The sequence below is a fragment of the Schistocerca gregaria genome, chromosome 5 (assembly GCF_023897955.1).
Source record: "Schistocerca gregaria isolate iqSchGreg1 chromosome 5, iqSchGreg1.2, whole genome shotgun sequence".
Taxonomy (NCBI): Eukaryota; Metazoa; Arthropoda; class Insecta; order Orthoptera; family Acrididae; genus Schistocerca; species Schistocerca gregaria.
In genome coordinates, this window is record NC_064924.1 from 287,198,038 (window position 1) to 287,224,488 (window position 26,451).

General features: G+C 45.1%; 1 protein-coding gene across 13 annotated transcripts in view; it reads left to right on the forward strand.

The window, feature by feature from the left end:
* Positions 1–26,451, forward strand: part of LOC126272639 (protein madd-4) — a 1,706,630-nt gene that overhangs the window by 1,346,866 nt on the left and 333,313 nt on the right. For 8 of the 13 annotated variants that reach the window (XM_049975622.1, XM_049975626.1, XM_049975620.1 and 5 more), the window contains one exon: positions 5,179–5,352. In XM_049975622.1, coding sequence (XP_049831579.1) covers positions 5,179–5,352 — 174 coding nt within the window. The remainder of the gene's footprint in view (positions 1–5,178; positions 5,353–26,451) is intronic. The other 5 variants (XM_049975621.1, XM_049975618.1, XM_049975624.1 and 2 more) reach the window with 1 other exon arrangement.

A 26,451-nucleotide genomic window follows, 5' to 3' on the forward strand; every position in this document is an offset into this window, starting at 1 on the left:
GAGGTATTTTCTGAAGGATTCCAAAACAGAAGCAATAGGAGAACATTACGTGTGAAGTGGTTTGAAGAAAGAAAAAACGATGAAATAATGTTGGAGCAGAAGGAAAGATCAAATTAAAAAAAAATGTTTAAATGTGTGTGAAATCATATGGGACTTAACTGCTAAGGTCATCAGTCCCTAAGCTTACACACTGCTTAACCTAAATTATCCTAAGGACAAACACACATACACCCATGTCCGAGGGAAGACTCGAACCTCCGCCGGGACCAGCCACATAGTCCATGACTACAGCGCCCAAGACCACTCGGCTAATCCCGCGCTGCAAAGATCAAGTTAGGAGGAACTGAATTTTGTCACGCACTCTCTAGATGACCAAAACGAAAGGATAAAAATTACACTGAAGTACGCGCTATTTCTGTTTATTATTAATTGTTGTTGTTGTTGTGGTCTTCAGTCCTGAGACTGGTTTGATGCTACTCTATCCTGTGCAAGCTTCTTCATCTCCCAGTACCTACTACAACCTACTTCCTTCTGAATCTGCTTGGTGTATTCATCTCTTGGTCTCCCTCTACGATTTTTACCCGCCACGCTGCCCTCCAATACTAAATTGGTGATCCCTTGATGCCTCAGAATCTGTCCTACCAACCGATCCCTTCTTCTAGTCAAGTTGTGCCACAAACTTTTCTTCTCCCCAATCCTATTCAACACCTCCTCATTAGTTATGTGATCTACCCTTCTAATCTTCAGCATTCTTCTGTAGCACCACATTTCGAATGCTTCTTAATTATAAGAAACATTTTAGATGTCCTTCGTGTTCCCAAAACAAATTTCTTCAAAAGGTAGCTCACAGTAATTGACTCCAATTCGTCTGCTTAAATGCAACACTTCTACCCACACTCTTTTTAATGTGCAATTCATCTCGCCCTCTCACAAGCTCTCCTGACTCACTCGCTTACACCCGCTAGTCTAGTCCATCGCAGTAACGATCGTATCCGTCCTGTCGCACTTTCCCAGCCTAACTCACTCATTCAGCCCAACTCGTTGTCATTATCTCTTTGCCTCTCTCCGTCACAGTCTGCTGCCTCACAACCACAGTCTTTCTTTCTGTCCTACCACTATTAGCTCCCCTCACTGTCACAGTCTCCCTCTCACCTTCTCTTGTCGCTAATATGTCATTCATTCCTTCCCACTGCTGCTGTCTCTTCTCACTTCGCTATTTCTCTCTTACTCTGTCTCTCATTATCACTGGCTCTTATCCACTTCCACATTCTCCTTCTCTTTATTCCTCTCCCATTGGCACTGTCTCCTTCACTCTTTTCATTGCACTGTTCTATCACTGTCAACTAAGTTCCACTTCCACTGTGTCCGTATCTTTCTCCCCCACTGCATTATCTCCTTCGTTATTTATATACCAAGACCACTGTCTACTATCTTCCAGTACTTATTCCTTTCCCCTTTCCCACTGTCACTGCCTCCTACTCTCTCAGCATAAAAAGCACAAATATACTCACATGTCAATACTTTTGCGCAAATTTTTAAAGGTGCTGAGAAAGGTAGAATGAGTCGGCTGGTGACCGACTTTCCAGTGAGAGTATTTAAACAGGAGCATATTCCCTTTTTTTATGCTCCGATAGAAGCATTTTTCCGCTGGTTCCCCTTTTTTTTTCCTGCTACAACGGGCATATCACTCATATGGGAACAACTTTGTAGGTCCGTAAAATATGGATAGCTTACTTACGTGAAATTGAAATAACGGTAAACTAATTTTACATCTCAGACCGGATTTTACTTGCGAAAAACTGTTCATGTGCTTCAGTACTACAACATGGTGTTCCTGAAATTCTGATAATAATGGATACACTTTACGGCATATTTCTTCGTGCTGTACCACTTTGTAAATTAAGTTTTCGCCTCACACCATATTTTACGTCCGCCGGCCGCGGTGGTCTCGCGGTTCTAGGCGCGCAGTCCGGAACCGTGCGACTGCTACGGTTGCAGGTTCGAATCCTGCCTCGGGCATGGATGTGTGTGATGTCCTTAGGTTAGTTAGGTTTAAGTAGTTCTAAGTTCTAGGGGACTAATGACCACAGCAGTTGAGTCGCATAGTGCTCAGAGCCATTTGAACCATTTTTTATTTTACGTCCGTGTTTTATGTTCACAAGTAGGGTAACTTTGAACGTCTGTCTTAGAAAACAACGATATCAATAAAATTCTCAAGGTTGTTCGAAATCGGGATCTTAGGATTATATTGTAAAACTTTGAGCTGTGTTAAGTCGTCTTGAAATCCTTGGCTCGGTTTTGGTACCCAAAAACCATGTTTTTTGCAATATTTCTTGATAATAGATAAAGATATTTGAAAACGGGAAGATGACACTTCCATATAAATGCCTAGAGGATACACCATTAAAATTTGAGCAATTTTCTGCTTTTATTTCTTATTTAGATTTCGGCTCACACCTGATTTTACGTGCGTATTTTACGTGTACAAGTACGGTAACTTTGAACCTTTGTATCTCGGAAACAGATGAGGAGATCAAGAAAAATTTCGAGATGGATCGAAATCGGGATCTTAGGAATATATCTTGAATGTTACAGCCATTTGCTGTGCAAATTCGTCTTCGAATCCGCGACTCGGTTTTGGTACCCAAAAACTGTTTTTTAGGTTTTCTCGATAACGGATAAAGATTTTTAAAAAGGAAAAATGGCGCTTCTAGAAAAACGCCCAGAGAAAAATTTGAATATTTTGCTGCTATTAGATATTTGCAATATCCGCTGCTGATGGCGAGAGAATGGCGAAAAACGCTGTTTTCATATTTTCTCAGGAGCAACCCACGAATTAAGTGCTGCCTCCATAAACCCCTTAAGACGCATCGTAGAGTGAATCTAATTCAAAAAGAACCAAACGATTTGCTCCATTTGCCTAAGAAGGAGGAAGTGTGTAATATTCAATCTTTGATGCTGTACTGTAGGATAGTTACAGTAAGACGATCCTTCCTTTGGGTGTACAGATGGTCCCTAGTCCAAGACTATCCCAAACACTTGACCCTAACTTTCTGTCAACAATAGAAGTCGAAGTATGAGTCCCGGAAAAAATCCCGTTTTTATGAGCGGTGTTTTGGAACATATTGGTAGCGCATGCTGTCGTATGTGTACCAATATAAGGAACAAGAATGGATCCAAAACCGATCCGTGTGGGATTCAGTTCATGATGTGTCTCTACCATATACACACCGTGAATTAGAAGCAAACACATCAAAAAAATTCTTGCATAACCTCATTTTCCCAGAGTTCCGGAAACTCTACAGAAAACTGGAACAGATATCAAACATTTCCGCCCTCATGAAAACCACACATTTCATGTTGTACCACCATACAGCGACATCTTCAGAGGTGGTGGTCCAGATTGCTGTACACACCGGTACCTCTGATACCCAGTAGCACATCCTCTTTCATTGATGCATGCCTGTATTCGCCGTGGCATACTATCCACAAGTTCATCAAGGTAGTATTGGTCTAGATTGTCCCACTCCTCAACGGCGATTCGGGGTATATCATCAGTGTGGTTAGTGGGTCACGTCGTCCGTAAACAGCCCTTTTCAATCTATCCCAGGCATGTTCGACAGAGTTCATGTCTAGAGAACATGCTGGCCACTCTAGTCGGGCGATGTCGTTATCCCGAAGGAAGTCATTCACAAGATGTGGAATATGGGGGCGCAATTTTTGACCATGGAGACGAATGCCTCGACAAAATGCTGCCTATGTGGTTGCACTATCGGTCGGAGGATGTCATTTACGTATCGCACAGCCGTTACGGCACCATCCATGACCACCAGCGACGTAAGTCGGCCCCACATAATGCCACCCCAAAAAAGCAGGGAACCTCCACCTTGCTACACGCGCCGGACAGTGTGTCTAATGCGTTCAGCCTGACCGGGTTGCCTCGAAACACGTCTCCGACCATTGTCTTGTTCAAGGCATATGCGACACTCATCGGTGAGGAGAACGTGATGCCAATCATGGGTAGTCCATTCGGTATGTTGTTGGGCCCGTCTGTGACGCGCTGCATGGTGTCGTGGTTGCAAAGATGGACATCGCCACGGACGTCGGGAGTGTGCGCATCATGCAGGCTATTGCGCACAGTTTGAGTCGTAATACGACGTCCTGTGGCTGCACGAAAAGCATTATTCAACATGATGGCGTTGCTGTGAAGGTTCCTCCGAGCCATGATCCGTAGGTAGCGGTCATCCACTGCAGTAGTAGCCTTTGAGCGGCCTGAGAGAGGCATGTCATCGGCCTTGTCTCTCTGTATCTCCTCCTTGTCTGAACAACATCGCTTTGGTTCGCTCCGAGGCGCCTGGACATTTCCCTTGCTGAGGGCCCTTCCTGGCAGAAAGTAACAATGCGGTTGCGATCGTACTGCGGTACTGACCGTCTAGGCATAGTTGAACTACAGACAATACGAACTGTGTACCTCATTCTTGGTTGAATGACTGGAACTGATCGGCTGTCGGACTCCCTCCGTCTAATGGACGCTGCCCATGAATGACTGTTTACATGTTTGGGCGGGTTTAGTGACATCTCTGAACAGTCAAACGGTGTGTCTGTGATACAATATCCACAGTCAACGTCTATCCTCAGGAGTTCTGGGAACTGGGGTGATGCAAAACTTTTTTTCATATGTGTGTGATTTTAGTACGGAAGCAGAATTGAAATGTGCTATATGGGTACACAGCAATCCACCGATCAGTTATTTCATTCCAGTGCGCTTATTTCATTTGGTAGGTGAAACGAAAGGGGATTGTACAATGAAGGTTTTCACGACCGGATGTTTCAGCTGCCGAGAATTCTTCCGGGACGTATGGCCGTGGTCCATGGAACTCATCTATCCCTGACGTTTCGTCCAAAGCTACGTTGGACATCTTCGGAGGTGTGCTGAGTTTTTCCGACTCTTCATAACCAGGAGCATCTCTGAAGATATCGAACATAGATTTGGACGAAACGTCAGGGATAGAAGATTTCCATGGACCACGGCCATACAACCCGGAAGAATTCTCGGCAGCTGGATGGGTATTGGCCCGAAACTGATCCCTGTGGCACTCTACGATTTCTGCCCCGCACACGGTTTAGCCTTCCTGTACTGTGGGCAGGCACTGAGCGGGACACTGTGGTGTGTTCCAGCAGCAGCAGCCCGTGCAGCGGCGCGCGGGCCCGGACGCCGGTTGGTCTCCGTGGTCGGCGTGGTCGCCCTGCTCCAGGACATGCGACGGCGGCGCGTCCTTCCAGCTGCGGCGCTGCGAGACAGCCGCCGGCTGCCGGGGCGAGCCCGTCCGCTACAAGATCTGCAACATGCAGGTCAGTCCCACCGCCACCGTCACAAACTGAATAAAGTTAATACACAGCTAGATTTACAGCCTCACAAGGGGAGGCCACGACGTTTGGAACGCGGATTTACTGCAAACTTCGTACACTCGTAGAACTCCATGAGGACAACAAAATGTGTAAGCAGTAGCGCGCACTTCTCAAGCGGGATTGATAAAATCGCAAGATAATTTCAGTCGTTGAATATATATTTGTGCGTGGCCATTTGAACCATGAAGCGGCTGCGGCCGAGTGCTGCCTGCACGGTAGCTCAGCGTGTTCGGTCAGAGAACTGCTTCGCCTCTGTAATAAAAGACTGAGTGGAAGGATCAACCACTGAACTTGAACAGAATGTCTTTCGACAAACACAACGATCAATAACGAACAAAATGCAAAAAAAAGTATGTTTGGTCAGAGCGTTAGCTACCCTTTATAATTAAAAAAAACTGAGCGAACGGATGAACGAACAAACTGCACGGGTGTCATCGGACGTCCGCGCTGAACAAATTCAACTGACAATATAGAACAAAATGTTCTATTTTTTTTAAGTGTTTGGCGTTCAAGCCGCGGGATCGCGTTCCGTTCGTCAGTTTATTTTCAACTCAGTCATTTTCTTTATTATTTATATTACAGTTGATGTAATGGGGAAAATAGTGTAATCGGATGAACTTTCATTACATTTACGATGTTATTTGACAGTCTACTAATTTTTATTATCATAAATAATGTTAGTATTCTTAACTATCGACTAGTAAACGACCAAACGCATAAAGTGATACTGAAAATGTATGCTTGTCCTTGATTTGAGAACTCCCTTATACCTGGAAGGAGCCCGAAACGACTTGTTACCTCCAAGTTTTGACCGGCACAGACGACTTCCGAAAGACTTACAATTAATCGTCGCTTTCGACATTACAAGTTGCAGGATAGTATTTTTCGTAAAAACATGGCAAACATAAAGTTAAACGGCACCAGCTGCACTGAATAAATGCTGTTTCCGCATACGCAAGGTCCTTTGACGTTTTCCGTGGAAAAAAAACATCGGTAACATTTTCAAAAACCTCTCTTTCAGACGATAGTTTGGAAGCAAACCATGCATAACGCAGTATTTACTTAAAAATCGGCGCTGATAATTGGTTATGCAATATCGAGTGTATTTTAATAGCGTCTTTCTAGAAGCAATTTCTCGTTCTCTTTCGATTAAATACTAACAGTTTTGAAGACAAGGGCAAGCATATATTTTCAGTATTACTTTATGCGTTTGGTCATTTACTAGTCGATAGTTAAAAATATTACTTTATTTGTGATAATAAAAATTAGTAGACTGCCAAATAACATTGTAAGTGTAATGAAAGTTCATCCGATTACACGTATTTTCCCCATTACATCAATTGTAACACAAATAATAAAGAAAATGACTATGTTGAAAGTAAAAAAAAAAAAACTGACGAACGGAACTCGACCCAGCGATTCTAGCGGCTTGAACACCAAAAACTTTTTTTTTGAAAAAAAAAACCTTTTCTCTCTATTGTTCACTGAATTTGTTCAGAGCGGACGCCTGATGACACCCTTTCAGTTTGTTCGTTCATCCGTTCTCTCAGTTTTTTTTATATTTATTTACAAAAGGGTAGCTAACGCTCTGACTGAACACGCCGAGCAACAGTGCCGGCACCATTCGGCCGCAGCCGCTTCATGGTTCAAATGGCCACGCACAAATATATATTCGACCACCGAAATTATCTTACGATTTTATCGATAACGCTTGAGAAGTACGCGCTACTGTTTACACATTTCGTTGTCCTCATGGAGTACTACGAGTGTACGAAGCTTACAGTAAATCCGCGTTCCAAACGTCGTGGCCTCCCTTTGTCAGTACTGTGCACTGTCTGATCAAACGCATCTGCACGCTTATTAGTGGACACCTGTACGTGTGGATCCATCCTTTGCACTTATGAGGACTAGAACTGTGGTGCTAACACTTCCAGGGAGGTGTCTGAATGTCTACAGAGGAATGTCAGCCCTTTATTCTTCAAGAGCCGAAGTCAGAGGTGGCAGCGATGTTGGACGCTGACATCTGGATCGAACTCAATGTTCTACCTTATCTGGTTTGGGGTCAGGCCAGTCGGTTTCAGGATGCTGTTGTGAGCAATCCATTCCCTTACAGATGCTGATTTATGACGCGATGCATTGTCATGCTGATAGGGTCATCCTACACAAACCGCTCCTCTACTGAACGCAGCACACAACGCCTTCAGATGTGTTCATATCTGTCAACGTCAGTTACATTCGCCAAGAGCCTTGTAACTGAGATGTTACTTTATTTTATTTTGACTATCAGTTTCGGCATTCCACTATGCTATATGAATAATAATAATAATGAGCGTATGGCATTGGTGGCCGGGAGATCCCACGCGGGGCGGTTCGGCCGCCGCTCCACAAGTTCTTTAACGCCACTACGGCGACTTGCGAGTGAATGAGGATGAAATGATGATGAAAGACACAAAACACCCAGTCATCTCGAGGCAGAGAAAATCCCTGACCCCGCCGGGAATCAAACCCGGGACCGGGTGCGCGGGAAGCGAGAACGCTACTGCAAGACCACGAGCCGCGGACGTATGCCATCTAATAAGAGTTCACATGTAGTGTACATCAGGGTGTCTAAAACTAGCTTTCAGAGAGTGACGGGTAACCATGAAAGCGCTTACAGCTACAAAATAAAAGTAGTGGCTTTAAACCAAATCTCTGAGCACATCCAGCACAATAGAACAAAACATGTCTAGATATTTGCTAGTCATTTTATGTAACACCACAGATTTACAGCCGGCCGATGTGGCCGAGCGGTTCTAGGCGCTTCAGTCTAGAACCGCGCCACCGCTACGGTCCCAGGTTCGAATCCTACCTCGGACATGGATGTGTGTGATGTCTTTAGGTTAGTTAGCTTTAAGTAGTTCTAAGTTCTAGGGGACTGATGACCTCAGATGTTAAGTCCCATAGTGCTCAGAGCCATTTGAACCATTTGAATAGATTTACAAGGGAACATGCAAAAACATTAAAAATATCAGAACTAGACAGTACACAATCAGGAGCTCCGTTGAACAAAGCTTGTCATTTTTTTAAATTTATTTTTTTAAAGTAAAATCCAATATAATACTTATAGTGGAGGAAACCCATGAGGACCTACCTTCATTTAAAGTAAAATGTCCCGCTGTAATCTATGAAGTACAATAATACGCAAATTTACAGCCTATGTAGTATCTTAACTGGTGATGTAATTAGCTGCTACGGTTTCAAAAATGCAACTTGAAGCAAAACCAAACGGCAGACGACTTAGTACGAGAAATCAGCATGCTAAGAGCATCCTAAGAATATTCAGAAATGCCTTGTGGGCCTAGGTTATGCAGCAAATCGAAATGAAGAGATATGACTTGGTATCCTTTATGTCACTTAACTGGTCGGCCCTGTTACAGTGAAACAAACCAACAAGGATATCAAATCCAACCTAACCAAGGGGTGTGCTCCAAGTTCTCAGCCGTTGGATACTTCCAGTCCCGCCCCTGTTGCCATTTGCAGACAACATGGTGGTTGCTTGGTACACACTATATGGGTCGTCGAATGCCGTAAACATCATTGGCCTTTTGCGACCTTGCACTCAAGGGGTTCCTTGTGAAATCTCGATTTAATGCAAACCGTCTAAGATTCTCTCTCACTTCCCGTAACCGTTCGTCGGAAATCTTAGGTCTGCTTTAGGTAACATACAAATCTGTTTTCTCATCCTCTTCTCATCCAATGTAAGGAGATGTCTGTAAAATTTTATCCTTACTTTTCTAACTGATTCGATTAATCTTTCATAATCCTGGTACAGTCTTTCCCTTCCCCGTAATCTCTGTTGTCGCTCTACGATCCTTGGGCGCATTATTCTGTGCAAGACCTGTGTCTCTAATTTCTCAGCTTCTCTTAGTCCTGACGTTCATGTCATTCGGATGCATTCAGTGGTATCCAGACACCCTGTTTTAACATCAGTGTTGCAATTCATTAAAGAAAGTCATCGTCACATAGAAAAGAAGATATTTGATCAATTCTAACATTCAACCTGAGGAAGTAGTACTGAATTTCATGTTATAGCCGGCCGGAGTGGCCGTGTGCCCGCATCTCGTGGTCGTTCGGTAGCGTTCTCGCTTCCCACGCCCGGGTTCCCGGGTTCGATTCCCGACGGGGTCAGGGATTTTCTCTGCCTCGTGATGGTTGGGTGTTGTGTGATGTCTTTAGGTTAGTTAGCTTTAAGTAGTTCTAAGTTCTAGGGGACTGATGACCTAAGATGTTAAGTCCCATAGTGCTCAGAGCCATTTGAACCATTAGTGGCCGTGCGGTTCTGGGCGCTACAGCCTGGAGCCGCGAGACCGCTACGGTCGCAGGTTCGAATCCTGCCTCGGGCACGGATGTGTGTGATGTGCCTAGGTCACTTAGGTTTAAGCAGTTCTAAGTTCCAGGGGACTGATGACCTCAGAAGTTGAGACCCATAGTGTTCAGAGCCATTTGACCCATTTTCATGCTATGATTGGCAATGGTTGAAATTTGATCCCATTTATATGGGGACTTGATCGTAAATATTATTCCTTCAGTAAAATTGAACTGCCTGTAACAGTATTTCACACTGAAGTCAGTGGTAGCTCGCAACTACACTTCGCAATTGTTTCACAGATGTAGATGTAGAATCTTAAGCGTGGCTGCAGCAGCAAATGTGCAAATGTAATATATGGAATAAAAACAGCCACCAGTTCCGGAAGGTAATAGTATAAAAGAAGGTAATAGTCAAATAGTCTTTTCAACCCATATTAATGAGCCTTCTTCAGAAGTCTTAATAAGTTTTAAATACTAATCATGCTTAATTATTACTAAGCCTATTGACGGCACATCATGATCAGCATGTGAAACGTAATAAGACTTCTCAAGCAGGCCCACTCATAAGGGTTCAAACCTAGGTCAAGAGCTTTTCGCTACTGCCTTTCGCAACTGGTGGTTGTTTTTATTCCGTATACGATCTATATTTATTGGGACGTTTCTACTGCTATTAGCGTGAACTTTCAACCTTTATAATTTTTGCTAATAATTATGACACACCCTTTACAGTGTTAGGCAGCGCACCTGCTACAATATCACAGTTGAATCAGTCAACGCATAGAAAAACCTGTTACAATTTATAGGAACAGGTAATGGAAGGATCACATAGATGCTCAAGGCGAGGCCACGACGTTCAGATCACGGATTTACTTCAGACTTTGGACACTTTTAGTAGTCCATTACGACAACATAAAGTGTAGGTGGTAAGACGTACTACGAAGGCAACTTCGAGAAAATTTCAAGAGAGGTTTTACGAGTCAAATGTGTACCGGTGTACTGCGGATCTGAGCTTATGCTGGCGGCTATCAAGTGGATAGCGTTCAAGCTTGATATAGCTCGTGCAGTGTACGGTGGCCGATGTGTAATGACCAGTTTTCGTCCAAAGTGCTGGGCGAGGTCAGGTTTGGAAGGGAACGCCGATAAGCCTTTTCCACCTTTCGGCCGGTTAGAGATGGCAGAATCGAGGCGCGCAACATGTAATCTTTCTCAAAATATTTTACAGAAAGTATTCTGTAAAAAGAACTCATTCTTGCTTTACTTACAGGCTCACATGTCAGGTTTTGATTTGCACATTGCAGTTACGGGATCAGTCCAATTTAGATTTACATCCATTATTACACTTAGATCCTTTGCTGAAGAAGAGAAGTTGATATTTGTCTCATTTAGGGTTAAAGATTCCCGGTAATTCGGGCTAATGAGGCTAGAATGACCAAAGGGTACCGCTTGGGTTTTGGATGGGTTGAGCTGTAGCCCTGTATCCTGCGCCCGTTTTGATAACGCACACAGGTCAGTATTGAAATTCTCGACAGCTTTGTACATAGATACAATTGGAGGTCGTCAGCCTACTTTTGGTGTTTTCTGTCGCATTGCTCACGAGACGTCATGTATGAGTGAAACCATTACACTGCACTTGGTGAGAACTTTAAGCTGCTAAGTTTGGCAAGTAAACCGTAGAAGTTGACAGTGTCAAAGGCTTTGTTGGACTCTAAGAAGCACAAGGTAGTCGCCTTTTGTGCGTTCATGCCAAGCTTCACGTAATCTGTTTCCGTCGCTAGTGGGATTATGGGGTTTAGATCTGCCACTCAGCGTGACCATCGGTGTACTTTATGGTGTTCATTTAGATCAATTCGTGGAAATGATGGGGTTCCACACGTTATCCAACTGGTACACGCCAACAAAGTTCATCAGATCTTCCTCTTTCCCTATTTCCATATATTATTTAACAACAAAGTCCCAAAATAGGTTGTTGTGATCAAAATTATTTTTATCACACGGCATTGAATGTCCGATGGAGATACAATATTCAACAACAGCAGCGTTGGTTGCAAATGGTGCATGCCGCGTTGATGTTCCGTGCAGCCTTTTTCCAAGGTGCTCTTGATCTGACCTAGGCAAGCCTTATCACACTGGTAACCTATTTTGTGAAGTGTAACCCCCCATAGTAACAAATTATCCTTCACTGAGCCCAGAAAGGCTGCAGTCTTAGACGGTGTGCGAAAAACCACTTTAACATTAAACTGCCGCTTGATTCTGGTTATTTTGAAGGAAAGATTGCCAAGAAAAGGGAAGACAGGCCAGAGTACTTGTAAAAGTGCTTTCCTCTGTATCCACCTGCTGGTTTTCAGTTTTAACTGATGGTTTATTATTAATTTGTTGGGTGGAATATCTATTTTCTCTGAACCGTCAGTAGATGGGCGAGCTCTTTAGGCCAACGATCTGAGACGGTTTGAGATCTGTGTGCGATTGCTTTAACCACGCTCATGGGACAGGTGTTTTAAGTTTGAATAGGATTATGATAAACTGAATGACCCGGAGAGCCATTATACTTCCATCTGACGGAAACGTCCACAAATCGCAGAATACAATCTTTTTCCATTTCCATAATGCAATCGATTTTCTTAAGAATGGAGTTGATGTGATGTAAAAACTTCATTAATACATCTTCTCCAGGACACACCATGAAAGTATCATAAACATACTTCCAAAACACATTTGGTTTAAGGGGAGCTGATTCTAGCTCTCTCTCATCAAAAGCCCTTCATAAAATGTTTGGCTGCTGTTGCGACTCCATCAGCCTGCCCAAAATATTCTTGGTTGAATATAAAATGGGTTGAAGGAAGAGCGTACCAGTGATGGCTGACTGAAATGTATTACCAGTTAGTGCCTACAACGACTCTGTGGAGACTCCCCAATGAATAGAGTGAGGTGGGTTACGTGCGTTATGTGAATGTGTGATCACCAGTGGTCTCAGCAAAGTAGGACGAAGTTTGACTAAATCATATGTAGGCACATAAGTGTTGCTTTCTGTTCGCCTTAAAGACAGACCACCTTTATGAATTTTAGGAAGACTATACAACTGGGTGGTACGCAGCCAGTATTGAACAAATGCGTTGTTTCTAACAATAATCAGGCCAACGTTTTCTTTTTCACGCTGAGCGACACACGAAACGGGTGAGAAGCTGTATTTGTTTGGATTGACCCTATCTACACACGGTAAAACTAGAATACTGATATCTGTTGAAACCAGGGAAAATGTGCCTGAAAACTCTTAGGAGGCATACATGAGAGATACCTCGTAGGTGAATAAAATATAAATAAAATATGGCGTTTCAGTCTTCGATCGCTATTCTTTATTTTCAATTACCAGTTTCGGGCTAGCTGCCCATCTTCAGATCATATATTGTAGTTACAGAGTAACTTGTCCGTAAAGAACACTCGGCAATCTCGGCAAGAACTAGACAACCATGTCTAGTTTTGATAAAATCGTAGGTTAATGCAAGCAATTTTTAAATGCTTCAGCCGGTGTTTCATTACATTGAGCAGTCACATTTCGTTATAGATCTTTATTTCTTCCTTTGCTACGGACAAGATTATACCATCACATGCACACAAAAACTCCAGTAGTGTCGATCAGTACACTGTGAGTAAGATCCAACATTGCATTCAAAAAGAAACTTTGAATGCGGATGAGATTTAGATGACGGTAATTTCGTCATCACATTGGAAGTAATACTTGTATATCCAATCCACTGTTTTTATGCAGTGGATGAGGAAAGACTCGTGACAGAGACCCACTCACACAAAGGGCGACATAATCTTCCTCGATTTTTTGCTCTTTGTAAACCATGGTTGTCTCGTTGTGAACAACTCTAAACCTGCATAACAATCACGCCTTGTTTTTATGGCTCTCGTAATTCCGTCCTACGAAATATTTGCTTACTTTTATATTCATACTTCGTCCGCTTCTTGTCGTGTCCTTTCCTAGTTGAGTGGCTATTTAGTGTTATTCATTGCCGATATAATGATCTGACCCTTTTTCTGTAGTGTATGATGCTGCACCGCTAAGTTAACTGCGTTGGGATTTTGGTAGCACATGATTGCAGAATACTGTTGTAGTAAGTAATTATTACTGTTCGGGGGGTTTTAGAGGGGTTACATATTTGATAGCTTCGCAAGTCCGAATACGATCGATTATAACAATAACTAAGTCAGAACTGGTTCTTTTACACAGCTGGTTACACAGATATGAAAATCAGTCAGCTCGTAGATGCGCAGTCTCAGGTTCCAAATAATGAAACATCCGCACTTTCTTTGTTGTCGAACCGGGAACAGTGCGGTTTAATCTATTACCAGCTTCAAAGGGAAAAGTTAAGTTATTCAGTAGAGAAAGCACGATGAAGCCTTAACTCACCAAACTTCTGCATTAATGTATTTCTGTGTAAATTTTTCCCGATAGTTTGCATTCACTCGTTGGGAGCACTCGAGCTGTAAGGAAACGCGCGCCCTTTGCTGCTAATTAGTACCCACCGCGAGACAGAGCGACAAAATTCAGAAAACAACTTATTCAGTTCACCCGCATAATTGCAATAGCGCGGCACGCCTCGATGGGCTATTAACAGTCCGCTCTCATTATTTCTAGGTTCAGCTAATTAAAAAAGGTTGCTACATAGCGTACAGGTCGGGCGGGAAATAATGGGGACTGAGGATTTTCCTCTAATTGCTGCTCGAAAACTTGTGATGTTTTCTCATATATCGTACTGCTTTTTCAACAGGCCTCTACAAAATGTCACGATCTTGTGGCTGATACGTGAAGCACCCACTAAAGGCAAGTTTCGTAGTGGGAAACTGCCTTTTTTCCTACAATTTTGGCTGTAGTATTCTCGTTCAGACAATCAATTCCCCCAACGTTATATCTAAGTGACTTAAGGAGTATTTTCGAGCTTTTTCGGAAGCTTACAAGTATCGACTGTAACTTATTTTGTAATAATTCAACGGTTATGGACTGCAGTTGTTTATTTCAAAAGTTTGGAAAGTCATTTAAATTGCCGCGTAGATACTATGTGATCAGTGCAGTATTCCTGCTTTTACGATCGCGGTTTTAATATAACTCTCACAAAGTCAACTGCTGTGGCATAGTATTGTATTTTGCACAAACTACAGGAGTAATTAGATAGAAAAATAGCTGAACAATTTTTGCCTCTATTCCAACGTGAACTCTCACCAACTTCTATCCACTTTATCCATATTTTATGACTCTTGTAGTCCCCTCAGCAAAGAATTCTTTACCTGAAAATCAAAGACGATTTAGGTACTTTTTTCTTCCCCTCTTCCGTGCCGTTGAACTTGATGCTACGCAAAACTTCTTTCATCGGATCAAACAGATAGAAATCCAAAGTGGCAGGGTCAGGGACGTAAGGAGGATAATGTAAGGGCTTCGAACCCACGTTGCCAACAGTTTGCAGCATGAGTTGTGCCGAATAAAGTCAAGCGGTGTCTTGGAGCAGCAACACACCTTTTCTTTGCCATCCCGATATTTCCTCTGCAGTGCGGGCTTATTTATTGCCTGAATAGCAAAGGATGTTTCTAGTACAGACCATAGCCATTCCAAAGGATGGTTAACATGACCCTACCAGCTAATGGTTGCGTTTTGAATTTCTTATAGACAGGCGATTCAGGGTGTTGTCTCTGCGTGCTTTGACGCTTGGACACCGGCTGAATCTGTTGTATGTTGCATCATGTTGTACCCACGGACCCAACCAACTGGCGCACGCGCGCCCTGACCGTGACATCGCTGGTCACAGTTCCTGTCGCGGCCGTCGGCGTCTCAGGGCGTTACCGCCGACGGAAGAGGTCGCGCCATGGCTCAGCTCTGGTCCGCCGCGCCCTCTGCCTTTTACATATAAGGAGGAGCGCTGGCCTAGAGACGGACACATTCCCGCTCAGGCTGCGGAGGTGAGCTGATCCCTGCACGTTAGCGCTAGCTCCCCAGCATGTACGGACGACGCGGAAAGGGAGGCAAAGCTGCTGCCCTGCTGCAATTGCTGGGCCTCGTGCTCGGTGCATCAGAAGGCGGGGAACGTAAGAAGACGGCGGAGCGGAAGGAGCAGTGCTATCGCTGCCAAAAACTTGGCCATGTTGCCAAGTACTGCCGTAATGCAGTGGCATGCCTTCGTTGTGCGCAAGCACACGATTCTCGCCACTGTCCCAAGAAAGACGACACACGCTGCTGCGCCAATTGTGGCGGCCCTCATGCCGCGAACTCCCGCTACATCAAGAACTGGAGCCGCGGCGACAAGGCTAGACGGAGACACCAGACCACCAAGAAGGCGGAGACAGCCGAGGCCGTTGCGTCCTCGCCACCCCCCGCCTTTGGCGGATCCTTGGTGGCCGAAGACGTGGCTGTGCCATCGGACGCAGTCAGCGAGGCATGCGCCAGGGTACGCGCCGCCGCCGATGAAGAAATTGCTGCCCTCAAAGCCGCAATGGCGGAAGAGAGGGCAACACTACAAGCTGAGCTAGCCGAGGCTCGGCTGCTGGTGCACAGTCTCCGTGATGCATTGGCCAGCCAGCCCCACTCAGCACAGAAGAAGGATGCTGACACGCAGACTGCTGCCCCCGTGGAACCCGTAGTAATACAGGAAGGCACGAGGGTGGAAACACGAGACGCAGCCGCTCAGACAATCGTCATTATGGAGGAGGCCCCTTGCCCCCTCTCCAAGACGCAGCTGCAGAAGGTAGTGTCCATTCACTTGGATACTCTCAGGTCCTACAACGCCCGCCCTCCTCTCACGCCTGTCCAGTGGGAAGCTCTCTTCGTCTCAATAGAACAACAAGAACAAGAAGAGGAGAACGCAAGTCAGGAACAAGGGGCGAGGACCGCCGAAGACGCCGAAGCTGCCAACTGGGAGGATGTGACACATCCGAAAGTGTCACAAGCAGACACATTCCACAAGAAGAAGAAGAGGGACAACAAGAAGAGGCACCTTGACGGCAGGAGGACATAGAAGACCCTCCTCACCGCGCCCGACACCCATCACCATCATCATCACCATCAAATACCCGCTCTGTCAGTCGCTGACTGACAGTCCCAGGCGTGGACAGGGCCAGTCAAGTAAAGGCCCCTAACTGACGCATACCTGTCATTTCACGTGACCTACCGCCTGTCTCCGACCGGCAATCATACGAATCCAGTACGCACAACCGTCCCAGTTATTCCTAAACGTCCCAGCAAACCTCAACCCATCTAAGTGGAGTAAATGTATAAATACAACAAACTCCTCCTAAACATCCTCAAGAATGAGGAATTTCTAGTGCGAAGCAGCAGAGACGGACAGTCTATTGTCGATTTCTATTGCTAGACTTTCGTGGAATTTATAGCGGAGCCATTGCAGTGTGATATTTGCTATTGTAGGCTCAGTACACGGATTGCTCTTGGATATTACTTGGGCTTGTATTGCTAGTGCATGTTTCTTCAGAAATAAAGATAAGTTATCGCTTCATTCTAGCTTGCGCAATTCTTGTCATTAATTATTTTTCGGCCAACAGACGTAACTACATCCCCGTCAGTACCCACGCTTTATACAATTTGTGGTCGCTGCCCCAAAAGCACCGCCGAGGACCTTGGGTTTGGGAGCCGTCACAAAACATCACAGGTTAATATCTTGTCCAAAAATACATCACCTTCACTAATGAAGCGTTTTCTGAACTCGGAGCAAATGTGAAATCTATGTTCTTTATGGTGAGTGGTAAGATCTTTGAAGATCCAACTGGCACAAGTCTTGAAGTAGTTGTGCAGACATTTACTCGACGTTTCCGAGCAAAACTGGAGGTCGAGAGGCGTTCAGTAAGTAATGCAACACAATTTTTTCTCAGTCAGTTTAGGTTGAAAAATGAGGAACTTGTTGTGGGACATCGTTCAATAGTCTCGCTTCAGCCCCTTTAGTTTCATGAACTGCTGATAGGTAGCGTCTGTGACGGAGATGCGTTCCAAGCGGAGAGCTGTCATTAAATTTCTTTTAGCAGAAAATCAGAGCATCGCAGGTATTCATAGGCTCTTGTTGAATGTCTACAGAGACCTGGGAGTGAACAAAATCACGGTGAGTCGTCGGGCGAGGCGTTTGTCATCATCAAATAACGTCGCGCAAACCTTTCCGATCTCCTGCGTGCCGGCCGGCTGCAAACAGCTTCTGAAATTTTGGAACGTGCGGACACTCTCATTGGACCTGATCGACGGATCACAGTCAAACACCTCGCTGTTCAGCTGGACGTCTCAGTTGGTAGTGTTGGTCCATCCGTCCATCAGCTGGGGCTCTTCAAAAAAAAAAAAAAAAAAAAAAAAAAAAAAAAAAAAAAAAAAAAAAAAAAAAAAAAAAAAAAAACGCAAGGCCCATGTCTGGCGTTGGCTCCGACGTCGACCAGTAGAGTAGTACCATGAGGAGGTATAAAGCCTCCCAATAAGGTGGCGTAAGGCTGTTGCACTGAACGGAGATTATGCTGAAAAACAGTATTTTATATCCAAAAGAGTGGGTAATAATATGGTGTACTGGAACCCTTACTCAATAGCCGGCCGCGATGGCCGTGCGATTCTAGGCGCTTCAGTCCGGAACCGCGCGACTGCTACGGTCACAGGTTCGAATCCTACCTTGGACTTGGATGTGTGTGATGTCCTTAGGTTAGTTAGGTTTAAGTAGTTCTAAGTTCTCTGGGACAGATGACCTTAGACGTTGAGTCTCACAGTGCTCAGAGCCATTTGCACCATTTTTCTCGGATATTTATGGAGCGAAGCAGTGGCTAGTGTTTACTCCACGTCATTCGGGATGAACGCACAGGGCTTGCAATTACGAAGTCATTAACGGTTTTCCTTCTGCCGTTCTTACTTAAAGAGTTTGTTATAGTGTAGAACTGGTTTGTAAAATCTCTTGGTACCGGTTGTTGCATTTTCCTTAGCCTCATGTGGCCCTGTCTGGTTGCTCTGGCCCACTACACTCTGCAAAAGTCTGCTGCCTGGCTCTCTAGAAACGCCGATATGTGTGGTGCCTTGACCCATTCTCGGTGGCGGAATGTTTCCATTCTGACCGTCTTGCGTCGACATTGCCATAATGTAGGGAGACAGCATTTCTCGGGACCTTTGAACATTTTACCCATTTTACTGCCCTATGCAATACTAGCCCGCAACAGAAGCAAAATAAAAAACCATAGATCAAGCGACGACAACATAAGCTGTCCAGCACAAGCAAATACAGCATTCTCGTTCAGGCCGAAAGAAGTAAGTGTGTATCTCAGCATTGTGTGAAAGGAATTATGGAATTTTTTGAAATAAGATAATTGAAACGTTTGAGATGTGGTGCTGCAGAAAGACGTTGAAAATTAAGTGGACTGATAAGATGTCTGCCTCCGTAGCTGCAAGGTCGAGCCAGGCTCGATTCCCGGTACTGCCACGTATTTATTTCCTAGGTGATAGGACAGGAGAGAAATGCACTCAGGCTCGTGATGCCAAGTGTGGTGATATTGGACCGTTTAGTAGATCACGAAAACAGACAACGGCCGGGAGAACTGTGTGCTGAAAGCACGCTCTTCCATACCGCATTGTGTGATGCCATTGGCGGGGGATGAATGGCGGTCTGTCGGCTCTGATGGACCCGCCAGCACTTGTGGACGGAGTTTTAAAGTTTACGATAAGATACGAGGTTCTCTGGAGTGTCGACAGCAAGGGAAGCACACGGGAAACACGGCTGAGAAAAAGGGGGAAGATGATAGGACGTGTACTAAGAAGCCAATGAATAATTTAGAGCCGGCCGGAGAGGCCGTGGGGTTCTAGTCGCTACAGTCTGGGACCGAGCGACCGCTACTGTCGCAGGCTCGAATCCTGCCTCGGGCATGGATGTGTGTGATGTCCTTAGGTTAGTTAGGTTTAATTAGTTCTAAGTTCTAGGCGACTGATGACCTCAGAAGTTAAGTCGCATAGTGCTCAGAGCCATTGAAACATTTGCCAATAATTTAGATGGCACTTGACAGAGCTGTAGAGGGTAAAAGGTGTTGGGATGGACAGATATCGAGATATATCCAACAAATAATTGAGAACGTTGGGTGCAAGGGCTCGAGATGAAGAGGTTGGCAGAGGAAAGGAATTCGTGGGGGGCCACGTCAAACCAGCCAGAAGACTCATGACCCAAAAAAGGAATGAACATTCATCACCTTGCAGCTCTTACTGAAGTTGGATTCAGCACGCGCCACCTGTGAAAGCACAGACTCTCCATTATGCAGCTGTTTGCTGTGTCGGAAGAGATCCGCCCCTCTTAGACAGTGCGGGTAACTTCTTAATGGCGCGCAGTGACAGACTCCTAAGATCGCGCGCACCACCTTGTTTTTCGTGTCGGCCTCTCTATCCCGCGTATCCTTCGCCGCCGCTCTCGAGCGCCATCTGTCAGGGATGACAAACAAGCTGTTTCGCGGAACACATTAGGATTCCATAACGCCGGCAGCGCCCCGGCGGTCTGCCGCTGTCGCATCCATCTCTGGCAGTTCCGCACATCCCTTCTATCTGTTGGCCCGGCTGTTAATGACACATGAGGGCTATATTTCTCTTATGAATCGTTTTAGCGATTGCCCGTCGTGCCACGTACATCTACAGAGTTATACTTTTCTGCCTTACTTTCACCGTACTCGACTTGTGGAAGAAGAGCTACGTACGTCTTGACTTTCTAAAGGCTTTTTATGGGGGGCATTCAGTAAATAATGCAACACTTTTTCATTGGCCAGTTTCGATTGAAAAAAATGCGAATTTTGCTGTGTGACATAGTGGAATACTCCCGCTTCAGCCCTTATAGTTTCATTAAGTTCCGGTAGGTGGTGCCACTGTACGTAGCTTTCAAAGAGGCGTCTGTAACGGAAATGCGTCCCAAGCGGAGAGCTCTCATTGAGTTTCTTTTGGAGGAAAAATAGAGCCTCGTGGGTATTTATAGGCACTTGCAGAATGTTATGGCGACCTGGCAGTGAACAAAAGCACGGTGAGGCGTTGGGCGAGGCGTCTGTCATCTTTTCTTTCTTTCTTTCGCTTACGCCATAGTCCCGCGCGGGGTCGGCGTGGTTACAACGGATTTGGCAATGTTAGTTTAGGGATGGCCGGATGCCCTTCCTGCCGCCACCCCGTACCCCCCAGGACGGAATCAGTGTATTCCAACGGTCTTTGTCGAGTGGAAATCGTGAAATAGTGCGGATGTGTTTCAAATGTCTGTAACTGAGGCGGAACGCGGGAACCAGCCCAGTGTTCACCTAGCGGGATGTGGAAAACCTCCTAAAAGTCACATCCAGGCTGGCCGGCACACTGGCCCTCGTCGTTAATCCACCGGTCGTATTCGATCTGGGGCCGATGCATCTACCCGAGTCCAGGAAGCAACGCGTTAGCGCTCTAGGCTACCCTGGCGGGTAGGCCTCTGTCATCGACTCATCATCGCAATAATGTCGTGCAACAGTGTCCGATCTTCCGCCTGCCGGCCGGTCGCACACAGCTGTGACACTTGCAGTGTCAGAAAGTGCGGATACTCCCATTAGATTTGATCGACCGATCACAGACAGACACCTTGCTGCTCAACTGGAAGTCTCTGTTAATAGTGCTGAGACAATAGTCCATCAGCATGAGAGAATGGGTAGTGTTCGTGAAGACAGTGTTGGCCATGTCCGTTGTCCAAAAAGGGTGAAAACTCTGAAAACATCGAGAAAACACGCGCTGTGTTTCAAAGCAGCCTAGGAAATCGTTCAGAGTACCTGCACAACAGGTGGTAACCAACCGGGAGACACTGCTACAAATTGTTGTTAAAGACCTGCATCTCTTCCCATACAAAATTCAAATGCCATGGAAAAGTGGTTGTGTTTCGCCAACACTATAGTCTACAGAATTGACGAACAGGACTTTGACGAGAATATGGCTTGGTTTAGCGACGAAGCCCACTTTGAATGGATTCGCCAGTAAGCCAAATTGGCACATTTGGGGGACTGAGAATCCGCATTTCGCGATCGAGAAGTCTCTTCACCCTCAATTTAATTTAAAAATCGGCTGGAAGCCATACAAATACAAACAACAAGAACAAATAAGAAAAGGCAGTACACACAGCGGCGCTCAAAAATTTCCGATGGTCGGCCTGGAATTCAAACACTAACGCTCGCTTAGGTGAGACAGGCACCCAACAGACAGTCAGCAGACCTACCGACAAGATAACTTCTGCTCCACCTGACCAGCACACAACAGGGAGTTCAATGGAACAACGTAGAAGGTATTGGCGCCCACAACCAATTATATATTCAGCTGTCAAACTCTACACCGTGCGACAATACGACGAGGAAAATACACTGCCTAAATTTACGTCAACGGCCAGCGCCGGTAACCGGAACGTTAACGGCCACGAGGCAGAATATTCCGCTGGTGCACTTCAATTCAAAATAACCATGTACAGTTAAACTCCACCAGAGGCTGGCTAAAATTTACCAACTTGAAAACACACGTTGTTGCTCGCGGGAATGCCCTAACAGCCGACAACGAAATCCAAACGACACAATGTGAACAGTGGTGACTTGCTGGTAGATTAAGTCAAAAATCAACTTTCGAGCTCGGTGAGCCATGGACCTCGTAGCAATGGAAACAGCACCACACACTCCGATCGCGCGTAGACGCCGCCTGCGCCCCCCCCCCCCCCCCCCCCTTGGATCTTTTTGGGCGCACGGTGTATGCACGTTATTCATTTCTATTCCAGGATCAACATTTTCTTTCCATTTTCTGACTACTTCATCCGAACATAGGTCCATGACATTTTAGTTAGATAAGACTGTAGTAAATTGTAACTGTGGTAGAAGTCATCGTGTCGTAAGCTGCGGGTAGTCTCTGGTGAGCTTTGGAAGGATTTATCTTGATGAGAAAGTGGTTGTGCCAGGAGATAAGCTGACAGGTAGAGTTGGAGGGATCGTTGGGGTTTCTGGTAGGTATAAAGAAGTGCAGTCTACGCCTTTTCCTACAGTGGATTTTACTCTTCTATCCACAGCAACTGTGCCAAAGGAGATGAAAGAGGCTACCGAAACGCTACAGTAATTGCAAGACCGTTGAGTGCGATATGAAACTGCTGTTTCGGCTCACACGAGTGACTTACGGGTGACGGCACAACACTTACACAGCAAACAGCACGAGGCGGGCGTTCCAGGTCGCAGACATCATACGACTGTGGAAGCAGTTACAGAACTCACCGCAAATACGGTGGCGGCAGCACAAGCGGCGCTAACAGATGGAAACGCAAACAGCGCAGTTGGTGCGTTCTGTTTGCCGCCTCTGCGGCTCCTTCATTGTAGTCGCGAGGGGTTCTGTCCCCCACAGGGGGAAAGAAAAATAAGAACACGACGGCAAACTTATTTTTAAAGAAGAAATGGTCGCGTTGAGAAGAAGCTAAGTACCGGGTTATCTCGCAAAACACCGTCACGAACCTCTGTGAATTATTCAACGACGGTCAACACAGTGCAGACATTGTGTACTGTCATCTCTGGAATTACTGTGTTTATTCTGGCAAGTTATTTAACCGCTGCGTGTCCGGGCGAGGCGAGCAAGGTGTTCGTCCACAGTTCTTGCATGTTACATAGCGCTGAGTTTCTTTCCTTCTCGGGGAGACTCCTGTACTCGTTTAAGAGGAAGACAAACTCTAATGCAGCCGAGGAAAGATAAATTGTGATATAAAGTGAAAGATTGCGTTAAAAGTTAAAGACTCGCCAATTTGAGGCATCTGTTAATTTTTGGCCACAGGACTGAAATGTTTTATCGTATAGGGTGAAGTGCTCAATGTTTTTGCCTCAAATAACTGCTGACTTTTTTGTGAATGAAAACGTACAGATCGCTTAGTAAAATTTCTTTATTTATTGCACCGTTTAGGATTCTGCCACCATCAGATACTTGCAGTTAAGATTAAAGGAACATAAAGAGTGGCATCCGTTTGTTTTACAGTGTTAAGCTACACCATATGATAAATTATAAAGTTAAAACGGTCACTCACCAAAATGCTTAGAACTTGCAAGACAACGTTCAGTGTCAGCGTTAGAAAACTATGCCTAATCGGGGAGTGAAGTAACAACTCCACTCAAAAAATTATAAGATGTAAGTCGTAGCCGACTGGTACGCTAGTACTGGGGACATGTGTCCCGAATGTACATTCTCAGAAATTTCTTCAAATTAAGACCTATGTTTGATACTAGCTGACTTCTCTTGGCCAGAAATGCCCTTTTTGTCAATGGTGCTCTACTTGTCCTCCTTGCTCCGTCCGTCATGGGTTATTTTGTGCCAATGCAGCAGAATTCCTTACCTTCAGTTGCTTGGTGACCCCAATTCTGATGTTAAGTTTCTCGCTGTTCTTATCGCTGCTACTTCTCATTACTCTCGTCTTTCATCGATTTACTCTCAAGTACGTACTCAGTGATTGTTCATTCCAGTCAACAAAGCCTGTAATTCCTCTTCACTTTCAATGAGGATAAGAATGTTATCAACGCATCTTAAGATTGATATCCTTTAACCTTGAATTTTAATCCCACTCTTGAACTTTTCTTTTACTTCCGCCGTCCTTTCCTCGATGTACAAATTGAACGGTGCACACGAAAGACTACATCTATGTCCTAATCACTTTTTAATCTAAACACTTCGTTCTTTGTCTTCCAGTCTTATTGTTCCCTCTTGGTTCGTGTGCAAATTGTGTATTACCCGTCTCTGCTTATAGCTTAGCCAATTTTTCTCAGAATTTCGAATATCTTGCACCATTTTCCATTGTCGAACGCAACATCATTAATCACCGAGATAAAAGCATTAATTTTGTTTAACGAAAGCATAGTTTATTGCATCTGAGTAGCAGGCTTGTGTAACAGAAGTTCAGTGATATAACTTTTTACAGTGCTGACAATATAAGCTTGTGAGTATAGCTCTCCCATTGAAGTAGTTCTAGGTCTAGGGGACTGATGAGCTCAGATATTAAGTCCCATAGTGCTTAGAGCCATTTGAACCATTTGAAACTCTCGTTGTGTGCGGGCGGGAATTATCTCACTGAAATGTAAGCCAAGGGTAGCTTGCCTTGAGGGGCAACAAAATGGGGCGTAAAGTATTGTCAATGTGCCGCTGTGCTGCAAGGGTTCTGTGGACGACACCTTAGGGGTGCTGCAGTGAAACGAAATGGCGCCTCAGACAATAACTCCAGGCTGTCGGGGCGTATGGCGGGCGACAGTCGGGTTGGTATCCCATCACTGTCCAGGACGTCTCCAGATACGTCTGCGGCCTGAAATCGCATTGCCTGTTAGACGCCCGCTAAACCCGCTGGGCACAACAGCTAATTAGGATTGTGGAAAGGGCCAAATAAGGTTGGGGTCAGTTTCACCTTCTAATTGTAATTTAATAACACATTTACAACCAAAGCGGCACATAGCCGAACCTTTACCAAATGGCACTCTTTCATGGCTGAAGGCCTCCAAACAAGAAATCTTAAAAATCAACAGATTAAAATGCATTTAAAATAGCAAAGAAAATAATTAAAGAAATATATATCACAGCCAGGTGGAAAGCCTCAAGGTAAAGTAGACAGAACAAACACATACAAGGTGCGATACAGATGGCTGAAGGCCACAATTAAGTTTCAAACATTTAAAAATATATTACCATAATCTTTTAAAGGCAAAAGGCCGCAGTTTTTATGCTTGAAAGATAATGTTAAGAATAAAGTTGAAAGGCTGAAAGCCCACAATTAATTTTCCAAAATTTAAAAAAAAATATAACCATAATCCTTACATCTTAAGTAGCTGAAAACAGATAATTAAACACCGGTGGGAAAGACAATAAAGACAACTGCACTCAGAAGCTTCCAGAGAGGTCGTTCTGCCCTCGTTCAGTTAGGTGAGACAGGTGGTGAAAGCAACTACACTTGATCCGTCGGAACCCAACCAGGGGACAGCCATGGAGCGACCGAGACAACGACTTGCTTTCCATCAATCAGTAAATGAGAACTCAAACACAAAAGGTTACGAACGTGATAATCCACAATGTAGTATGTATTAGCTGTCAAAATTACACACCGTGTTGGACAGCGACAACAGGTGAGGAAAGGACGCTGCCTGAAATTACGTTAGTGGCCACGGCAGGTAACCGGAACACCCACGGCCACAAGGCAGAAAATTCCGTTGGTACACTTGAATTTGAAATACTATAATATAGTTAACTTCACCCAAAAAGAACACTGGGCAACGGCCTTGCCGCAGTGGATACAACGGTTCCCGTGAGATCACCCAAGTTAAGCGCTGTCGGGCGTGGTCGGCACTTGGATGGGTGATCATCCAGGCCGCCATGCGCTGTTGCCGTTTTTCGGGGTGCACTCAGCCTCATGATGGCAATTGAGGAGCTACTCGACCGAACAGTAGCGGCTTCGGTCAAGAATACCATGTTACGACCGGGCGAGCAGTGTGATGACCCCACACCCCTCCTATCCGCTTCCTCTACCGAGGATGACAAGGCGGTCGGATGGTCCCGGTAGGCCACTTGTGGCCTGAAGCCGGAGTGCAAAAAAGTACACTGCCTGAATTTACGTCAGTGGTCAGGGCAGGTAACCAGAACACTAACGGCCACAAGGCGGAAAATTCCGCAGGTACACTCGAATTGTGGTGAACCAATATAGTTAATTGCACCGCATGGCGGCT